This window comes from Eumetopias jubatus, unplaced genomic scaffold (genome assembly GCF_037043125.1).
Source record: "Eumetopias jubatus isolate StellerSeaLion01/CBP00866 unplaced genomic scaffold, mEumJub1_p1.0 scaffold_10, whole genome shotgun sequence".
NCBI classification, from domain to species: Eukaryota; Metazoa; Chordata; class Mammalia; order Carnivora; family Otariidae; genus Eumetopias; species Eumetopias jubatus.
The window spans coordinates 127,944,478-127,954,683 of NW_028274816.1; the positions used below are offsets into that span (position 1 = coordinate 127,944,478).

At 57.0% G+C, this 10,206-nt stretch overlaps 1 protein-coding gene across 1 annotated transcript; it reads left to right on the plus strand.

The window, feature by feature from the left end:
• The first annotated feature begins 6 nt into the window (after positions 1-6).
• On the plus strand, positions 7-1,531 carry OVCA2 (OVCA2 serine hydrolase domain containing). The gene is made up of 2 exons (XM_028109260.1): positions 7-363; positions 697-1,531. The coding sequence occupies exons 1-2, from the start codon at positions 54-56 to the stop codon at positions 1,194-1,196; spliced, it is 810 nt and encodes a 269-aa protein (XP_027965061.1). The 5' UTR covers positions 7-53; the 3' UTR covers positions 1,197-1,531.
• Positions 1,532-10,206: the final 8,675 nt, after the last annotated feature.

Below are 10,206 nucleotides of genomic sequence, written 5' to 3' on the forward strand. Positions count from 1 at the left end.
CGGTCTCAGGTATCCGCCCCTGCTCCGGCCGCGCCTGACCCCTCCCCGTTGTTATGGGAACACCCGCTCGCTCTGAGGCCCGCCTTCGGGGTGGTGCCGGCATTTGGTTCCGCCCCGCGTATATTCGATTTCCGCTCGGGGAAAGGCTGCTTCCGGTCCCTGGCGCGTTGCCCGGCAAGATGGCGGCGCAGCAACCCCTGCGGGTGTTAGCCCTGGCCGGCTTCCGGCAGAGCGAGCGGGGCTTCCGCGAGAAGACGGGAGCGCTGAGGAAGGCGCTGCGGGGCCGCGCCGAGCTCGTGTGCCTCAGCGGCCCGCACCTGGTCACGGATGCCGCAGGCCCCGAGGGTGCCGGGCCGGACTCCGGTGAGACGGGCCGTGCCCGGGAAATGCCCTCTGAGTCTTTGATCCGGCCTCGTTTTCGGCATACCCCCACGCTGTATCCTCACCTCGTTCCTTCCCGCTGCCCATACTTTTCATTTCTTCCATCCCGGCGTCCCAGGCTTCCACCTTGATCAGTCTTCCCCGTCTTGCCATGCTACTCTGATCTCCACTCATTTCCCCCAGATTTTCTCTTCTTCGACCGCCTCTTTGTTTGCTCGTTGTCATTCCCAAACCCTTCGTCCCCTCCCTTTTTCATTTCTCATCCCCTAGATACCCGCTTGCCCTAACCCCATCCTTTCCCCCATATCGCTGTAGAGCCCTGCCTTCCGGAGGAGCAGCCCCGAGGCTGGTGGTTTTCAGAACAGGAGGCAGACGTTTTCAACGCCCTGAGCCAGCCCACAGTGTGCAGAGGTCTGGAGGAAGCCTTGGGAACCGTGGCACAGGCACTGAAGAAACTGGGGCCTTTTGATGGGCTCCTTGGTTTCAGCCAGGGGGCCGCGCTAGCAGCCCTTGTGTGTGCCCTTGGCCAAGCTGGCGATACCCGCTTCCCCTTGCCAAGGTTTATCATCCTGGTATCTGGTTTCTGCCCCCGAGGCCTTGGACTCAAGGAACCCATCCTTCAGGGCCCCTTGTTACTGCCTTCACTCCATGTTTTCGGGGACACTGACTGCGTCATCCCCTCTCAGGAAAGTATGCAACTGGCTAGCCGATTCACTGGGGCCATCACCCTCACGCACTCTGGTGGCCACTTCATTCCAGCAGCTGCGGCCCAGCGCCAGGCCTACCTCAAGTTCTTGCACCAGTTTGCAGAGTGAAAGATCCAACAAATGGCTCTGCCCCTACATCCCCCACCTCCACATGACTTCGGGACAGCCTCTGTAACCAGTCATCCCCCTTACCCCACCTCCCCTGGGAGCTCAACTGCTGTTAGTGTTCCTCACCATCACCAATTAAGAGACAAGTATCAGTTCTAAGACTCAAATTATTGTAAGCCTAGCTCTACACTCAAGAAAAAAGGGATCAGGAGGCCTTAGTGGACCTTGACATCTGATAGTCCAGCATGAAAAAGGCCGGTGGACCCCTGGATAGTGGAGGGTGACATGGGGGCTGGTGCTGCTGTGACTGCCACATAATAAAGTGGTGATGGCGATTTTGAGCATCTTTTTTCTCATACACACAGAAAAACCCATTTTGTAACAGAAGTCTGGATTCCTGGCCACCCACCCAGCCTCTAGCACTGCTCCAAAGAGGGACGTGTTTCCAGTTATGAGCCCCCAGGATAAAAGCTCATGTGTGCACACATTTGGTAGAAGTGTCTCAAGTCCCAAGCCGAAGGAAAGGCGGCCTTGGTGGCGGAGTTGGAAGAATTTACATCTGAGTTTTGGGAAGAGATCACCTGGCAAGGTGCTGCCTGGGCTCCACGGAGTTAGGCTTCCTCCATCTTGATCCCTGAGGGTTGTGTGCTGGCCTTCTGTCGAACTCTGGCTTCTAGGGTTCTCTGCTTTCTCCTCCAGAACTGCTTTAGCTCTGAACTATGAGCTTGCAGGGTGGGATGGTAGTAGACCTTGGGTAGAGGCCCAAGACCACACGGAAGAAACCCTTTTACAAACCTGCCCTCACCTACAGAGTTTCTGGGGTTGATCTGCTACTCTGTAGTGATCCAGCCAAGGCTTGAGTAGCCCCTCCAGTTTTAGAGTACATTTGTTCCTAGGCACTCTATATAGACTGTCCACTTTAGCTATTTGCCCTACTTCAGTTCCCCCACCTGTGGCCCACCCTGCTCTCTGATTTCAGCCCTGCCTCTGCAGGGTCACCACTTGTTCCTTTTCTGGAAGATCACAGGAGGCCCTGATCTAGCCCTCAAGCATGGTTGCCCCCAAGGAGTTTAGGAATTGAGTAGGAATTGGGTTAGGGGATGTAGCACAAATACTCCAGCCCATCCTGAGACAGACTGATATCCCTTAAATTACCCCAAATCCTGAATTCTTCACTGCAGATAGTAAATAAGAAAAAAAAAAAGTTGGAGTTACACCCCCACCCCCTAACAGACCCAGTTTGTTGGATTTAGGACCTTTACAGCAGAAAGTGGGGATGGGAGGATAGTTCCCCCTTCCTACGGTATGCCTCTGCTTGCACTTGGTGTTTTATTTTATTTTTTTTTATTTTTTATTTTTTTAAAGATTTTATTTATTCATGAGAGAGAGAGAAGCAGAGGGAGAAGCAGGCTCCCAAGGAGCAGGGAGCCCGATGCGGGACTCGATCCCAGGACCCTGGGATCATGACCTGAGCCGAAGGCAGACGCCCAACCATCGAGCCACCCAGGCGCCCTGCACTTGGTGTTTTAAAGGGATCCTTTCTTTGGCAAAAGGAGGGGACTCAGAAATGGGCTGAATTACTCCAACAGACATGTTGAATTTAGCCCATAGAATTTTAGAAAATCTGGACTTACAGTATTTAAAATCTTAGGAATTTCACACACAGAAAGATTCCTGGCTTCTCTGGAAATCAGCAGTTCAGAATGGAATGCAGTGGATCTGCAGTTGGGAGCTCACGCACCCCCCATGGCCATCCTAGGCTGCCCCCTTTAGCAAGGTCCCAAGAGGTGAAAATGACAGTTGCTACCACAGCCCTTGCTACTTGGAATTACTGTGAGGATTAAAAGAGGGAGAACAGGGTATGATGGGGAATGGATTTTAAGCCAGGCCTTAAAGTTAGAAGGATAAGGATAGAGCGGAACAGTATTAGGTGGAGCAGAAGTGCTCAGTGCTCAGGGTGAGAATTCTCCCTCTTCCACCTCCTGCTTCAAGAATCAGAAAATGTCCAAGCTAGAAGGAAAGAGATCATGTGGTCCACTGGTTCCCAACGAGTGAGATGTCCTCTCCCGTCACATCCTCCAGGAACAACAGAGAATCTTAAGGGTCATTGCCCCCCACCCCGCACACACATTCTGTGGACCACTTGCGTCAGAATTGTGTTAAAACTTAGATTCCTGGGGCCAACTCCTGACCTACCAAGCCAATTACTGGACCCAGGAATCTGCATTTTGGCAAACTCCCTGGACATTCCCATGCAACATGATATTTGAAAAACATTGCCTTAGAGGGTAGAATACAAGTCTCTGGTAAATATGTGCTATTTGAAAAAAACGAACATGGGATTCTCATGCACTCCACTAGGGAGGGGGAGAAAGCTCTCCAATTAAGAACCATTCATCTAATGTTTTCAATTTATATCTAAGGGAAATGAGGTCCAGAGGATAGAAAGAGGAATACCATTTACGGTGTGCTAACCACACCAGATACTGTGATAAGCAGAATCCTTAGAGTTGCCCAATTTAATCTCACAATTTCCTGAGGTAGATACTATTAACTTAATATTACAACTGAGGAAACAGGCACAGAGAAGTTAAGTAACTTATCCAAAGCTGGATTCCGATCCAGAACTCACATTCCTAACCTTTACTAGTCATGGTTTTCTCTCCTGCACCTCAGAGGTGAGCAGAGGCCACCCACACCCGCTACTGTTGGGCTCTATGTCCTGTCTGGGTCTCACCTTCCTAATCCATAAAATAGGATGGGGTGCACTTAATGAGTTATAAGATACTAAAAAATTCTCTACAGCCAGTTTTCTGTTCCCCCCGCCCCCGACCGTCTTCTCCAGATGGGTTCAAATTGCAAACAACTTGGTCCCTTCAGAATATCCCTCCCGTTTCCCTTTTCTACCTCTCACTCCACCTTAGATACCTAAAGCTCTTGAGAGAGAGTCCCTGAGCAAAGAAGCCCCTCAACAGGCCCCGCTCAGAAAGATGTGCCCCCTTCCCCTGTTCATTCTGCCTAAGTGCCCAGAGCTGGGGTCTCCCCATCAACACCAGTCTCTCACAAAGACATAACAGCTTAGTAGAATACTTAAGATTGAAATAGGCTTCTGCAGTTTTCAAAGGTTTTTACTCATGTGATCCTATTTGATCCTTACAACAAATCTGCCAAAGAGGAATGATTATTATCCCATGTTACTCAAGACTCAGAAACCCAGCCCCTTAAATAATAACCAGTTGGTGATGAGGCCAGGTTGGACCTCCTGCTTCCCAGTGCACTAGTCTCATCTGCACATACTACAATCTGCCCACCGATGTCTACTGGATTCCAGAATCAAGTACATTTAATCTAAGACCTCGGAGTCCTTGAGTGGGAGGAAGGAAGCATGTGGGAATTGATTAGCTGTAAAACCAGCACCAATTGCCTTAAAACTAGTTTAGCGAAGGAGGGGTTATGGAGAGGTAACAAAAAATTGGATTAATGAGTGGCAGGACTGGGTTGCATTAACCATTCCCAGCACTGTCCCTAGGGAAGTCCTGCACCCAATATGCATCAGTCAGCCCCTGCAGTGGGTGATGTTGGCGGTGGCAGGTGACATAAGCGTGTTTTTGAAGAGTTTGTGGCTCCCGCTTCACTGGACAAATAGGACTTCAACCCCTCTGATATTCACTCTTCCACATTAGAGCGTCTCTCAAATTATAATCCAGCACCGATTGAGGTGAGGCTGCTTTTAGACAATGCTTTACTGACTGGGTTAACTTTACAAGCACACTAGCTTCCTGAGGGTTGGGGACACTTCTTATCATCCTACATGAATCAGAGGATGAAAGAGTGAGGGAAGGCTGTAACTCCATCAGGAAATGGGTTCAAGGATTAGTCTCGCTTTCTGCCTACTCAGCAGAGGGGTTCCTGGAAGAATGCGGTTGTGGCGCGGTTGTGGCATATTTAGGAAAACTTGGCTTCGTCTACTCCCTTCAGTCTCCAGGAAGCCTTCAGGTCCCAGCAGCCTCCCTCGCACCGAGGAGATAAAAAGAACACAAATCCCAGAACTACCCCTTCTCTCGCCATTCCTTGGCTACAACCTCGGCTAAGAGAACAGTATGGTCATTGAGGCGGGCGGTCAGACATACTGCCCACCGTGCTTCTTTCTCTGCCTTGGTAGACACGCAGCAGACCCGAGAGTAGCCCGCCCCCCAGCACCGCACCTCCCTCCGCCCCCACAAATACATCCGATCTTGACTCGCCGCCCCCGCTTCCTCTTGCTCCTGGTCTCCCCCATCCGGGGCTGGCAGAGCGCGGCGGGCGCGGCGCGTGGGCGTGCTGCGGGGCGACCATGGCTGTAGACTGTTACCTCCGGTTCCCACAGTAACAATCGAAAGCCACGGTTGCCCTGGAGACGCGGGGGCGGGACGCGCGCTGCTGACGGCACAGTGGCAGCTCCAGTCAGGCAGACGTCAGGACTGCGAGTTGGGGAGGGGGGTAGCGGGGGTAGCGCGCGCGATGGGGACCGGGCTCGGGGGCCGTGCGATATGCGTGTGAACCGGCCGCCGCGCGCAGCCTCTGGTGACCAGGGACCGGACGGGCGGATGGCAGCGCCTGCGCTGGATCAGCACCGCGGACAGCGGCGGCGCGGACAGTGCGCGCGGGGCTGAGGGACCCTGGGGGACAGAGGGGCCGGGGGCGCGGCAGGTGGCCGGGTCCGCGGTCCTGGGGCGGGGCCAGGCGTCGGTGGCCGTGACTGGAGACTGTTACTGAGGGCGGCCCGGGCAGTAAGCAGTCTAGAGCCAAGGTGCCGGCGCGCTGCCCGGGCGGGCGGGGGTGCCTCCGTCGCCCGCAGCTGGGGGCGCTGCTGCTCTTCCTCCCCCGCGTCTCCCGCCTTTCTCGGCCCCAGCGCTCGCGGACAGGCACGCGGCCCTTGACGTTAAAGCCCTGTGACGTCAAATATGTCCCTGCGGAGAGGCACTTCCGGCGGCGGGGTGGGGGGGCGCTTAGTGGGGGGGGCGGGGCAGTCCGGCCGAGGCCCCGCCCCCGCCTGGTCCTGAGAGGACAGCTCCTCGCGCGGAGGCGGGAAGTCAGGGGCGCAAAGGGACCAGCCCGACGGGATGGGACGGGGAGGGGGCGCCCGACTGGATGCAGGGTGGGGGTCCCGAGAGAGCCGCGGCTAGGTCGGCGGGCAGGTGGGCGTCTGTCCTTCGCCGGCGGCCCCGCTCAGCCGGCCGGGGGCAGCGAGGCTGAGTCACTGCGCTGCGGGGAGGGGGAGGAGGGGGCGCGTCTTCTGGGGCGTCAGCACCTTCGCCCCACTTTTTTGGGATGATGGCGCAGGAGCCCCAGGAAATGTCGCAGGGACCCTGGGGTCCGTCCTCTGTTCGATGCTCCTCCGAAGTGGCTGCGTCTTCATTCCGGCGCGGGCAGGTGCTGAACGGGGTTCTGGGTACGCCTCCGGCCCGGCTCCACCAGCTGCGAGGGGATCCTCGTCCCCCACCCTGTCCCCAGTCCCACCCCTTAGGGGCCCTCCAACCTGCCGTCTGCCGGTCTCCTCATTGCCCTTCCGTCCGTGTCCGTGCATCGGTCCATCTGTAGCCCGTCGGTCGGTCAGTCCCACTTACCTGTCGGGCCGCGTCGCGCCCGCTCCCGCTCGCCTCCCGCAGCCCGGCTGGCGCGGCTGCTTTTATAGGCGCGCGTAGTACTCGTGCGGCGGCTCATTCATGCGGCCGCGGCTCCTACACACTGACGCGCTGCCGACGTCAGCAGGGAATTTAGGAAACGGGAAGAGGGGCTATTTATAGTGGCGAGGCGGGGGGTTGGGGGGGACCAAGGCGACGGGGAGCTGGGAGGGGGAGGAGGGCGCACGGAAGCAGGAACAGGGAGGGGGAGCCCGGGGCCCCTGTACGGGTCTACAAAGGGTTAACTTTCCGGAACTGCGGGCTGGGGGCCGGCGGGAGGACAGTGCCGGGAGGGCGGACGGGTCCATTACACCTTTATTCACTCTGAGACACCTGGGGGTGCAATCCCACTTCCCGCCTGGCCTTCCGAGGGGCTCACCCGGGAGCCCCCTCTCCCACTCCTCAGTTCTGGGACCCGACGGCTCTGTGACGTTACAAGATGACCCTCAGTGGCGTTACACCCCGCATGGCCGCTGCAGTGTCGTCACCCTGGGGTGGGAGGTACAGGAGAGGAAGCTGGACCTGAGGAGGGGGCCTAAAGCAGCGTCTAGAGCTGTGGCGTCGGGGACATGGGGGAAGAAGAGTGGGGGAGCCCAGGGCTCGCAGAAGCTTTGTAGGAGTCTGGGCCTAGAAGGAATGGGGGGGGTCTAGGCACCAGTCAGGAGCTGGAGACCCCGGAAAACTTGAGAAGTGTGGTTTGCACTCCCTGGACATGAGTAAGGGGTTCCTCTATGGGGGTGTTGGGGGAAAGAAGGCAGGAGAAGGGGGTGAGTGGAAGAGGAAGCCTCAGCAAATGAAGGGGAGGAGGATGGGTGGGCAGTGCCAGTTTCAGAGCCTTGCACCAAGCAGACCGCGTCCAGGACCCATTTGTGGGCATTGGCAGAGCTCATGAGTGACAATGAGTGAGGGAGACCAAGGGCTCAGCAGCTTGGCAGAGAGGGATCTCCAGGGGCAGAGTGGCAAGACCACTTCCTGCAGGAGTTAGAGTTCCTGGAGGTATGATATTGACAGGAAGGCCCTAAGCCATGTGGGGCAGAAGTCTCCTGAACAAGAGCAGAGAAATGAAAGACCCTGGCTCCATCAATTGAGGAAAGTTCTAAATGGAGGAGGGTGAATGTGTTCAGAGAGGAGATGGATTGTGTGGGGTGGGGTGGGGGTGGGGAGCAGTGCCAGGCAGGTAGGGTAGGTAGAAACTAGGGAGGGAGGGAAAGATCAAAGATTGAAGAAGAGTGAAGTCCACAGGAAGGCAGCAAGGCTGGCTGCAGGTCTGTGAGACCCTTCCACAGGGACGTAAGGACAGCCTGAGGGTAGGGATGGGGGCAGTGAGTTAATTCAGGGAGTGGGGATTTGGGGAGAGTGTTGAAGAAAAACAAAGACAGTGGGCACAGTGGACACTGCACAAAAGTGAAACTGGGCTGAGGGGCTCCTTGTGGGGCTAGGATCTGGTCCCATCAAGAGGATAAAAGATTCCAGCAGAAACGCAGGGGTGCCTGGGTGGCTCAGTCGGTTAAGCAACTGCCTTCGGCTCGGGTCGTGATCCCGGGGTCCTGGGATCGAGCCCCGCGTTGGGCTCCTTGCCCTGCGGGGAGCCTGCTTCTCCCTCTCCTCCCCACTTGTGCTCTCTCTCACTATCTCTGTCTCTCTCTCTCAAATAAATAAAATCTAAAAAGAAAAAAAAAAAGAAAAGAAACGCAGTCGGAGAGATCCTGCACAACCTTTGGAATCTAGCCTCCTGGAGTCCCCCCCCCCCCCCCGCCCACCACCTCTTTTTCTTTTGCCTCCAGCCTTTGTCCCTGTGGTTCTCTTCTCCAGGACTGCTTTTCTCTGTGGAGGAAGAACTCCTATTCATCCATCAAAGCCCAGTTCTAAGAGCTCTTCTTCTGAGGAGCCTTCCCACCTTTCTCCAGCACTCCATACACCTTTTTCCGCTTCAGCGCACAACACATCCACCCCTCGGCCAAGATGTCGTGGTCCATCTCCCCTAGAGGCTGGTAGCCCCGGAACCCACCCTTGTCTTTTCTTTTTTTTTTAAGATTTTATTTATTCGCCAGATAGACAGCACAAGCAGGCAGAGTGGCAGGCAGAGGGAGAGGGAGAAAGAAGGCTCTCCGCCGAGCAGGGAGCCGGACGTGGCGCTCGATCCCAGGACCCTGGGATCATGACCTGAGCCGAAGGCAGCCGTTTAACCGACTGAGCCACCCAGGCGCCCCGGAACCCACCGTTTTCGTTCTTGGAAGCTCACCGCAACCCTAGTGAGGAGACTGTGGGTAGACGGAGGAGAGGACTGGGATAAAATGGATCTAGAACACGGAGTAGAAACAGGGCGAGGACAGGGTCAGGACGCGGTGGGAGTCAGAGGACCGGTGGGGACCAAGAGCCAACGGATGGCCCCGAGGCCATGAAGATGTCTGCGGAGGAAAGAGAGCCTCTGGGGGGCGCCCGAGACCTTAGTGTCTGTCAGGGACCGCGCGTGGCCGCGCTGGCGGCCCCTCAATGAGTGACTCAGCTACTACCTCTGGCGGGGGCGTAGGGGTGGAGGACCGCGCGAGGGGCGGTGAGTGCGGCACCCACCCGCCCAGCAGCCCTGCGCGGTTGCTAAGCTCTCCAAGGCCTTAGAGAGACGCGATCTGCGCGAACCTCATCGGTTACTATGGTAACTCTGCGCCCCAGCCGCTCGCGCGCCACGGCTGAGGAAGGCGCAGCCAATCAGAAGCTGCAGGCGTTCTCGGGGACCCACTCCCACCCCCGACGTGTGGGCAGGGGTCAGGAGGTGCGGGGAGGAGGCACAGCGTGGGCCGCGGAGACCCGGCACTCACTACAGGCCCCAGGCGGCGGGGGGCCGCGCAGGGACACTTCCGGAGTGCCCGCGCCAGTGCGGGGTCCCCTCCCTCCTATAAGGGGCGTCACCTGCAAGAACCGGGCCTTCACGTGGGATGCAGAACCTTGCCGGGGGATCCTGGGCTGCAGTCCCTGCGGCCACGTTCCGGGTTGGTGGGTTGGAGACGAGGTTGAGCAAGCAGGTCCCTCAAAATGGCTCACACGGGGAATCTGGGGCCTGGGGTTCCTTCTGCGGGATCCCCAGGAGGCGCCGTCCAGCCATCCCCAGTCGAACGTCCTGGGGTCCCTCCAGAGACCTCTAAGTTCAGAGCAGGCTGATTGGGTAACGGCCCTGCCCAGGCTCATGGAGGGCAGCCTCCGGAGTATCCCAGAGAGCCTTTTAGAAGGGGGCAGATGTGTTTGCGCCAACATGCGCGCCCGCAGGTGTCAGTGCCTGGAGAGGGTATGGGTGCAAATGGGTTTATTCCGTGCATACGTAAACCCATGTGGCTGAGTGAAGGTTGGGTGTG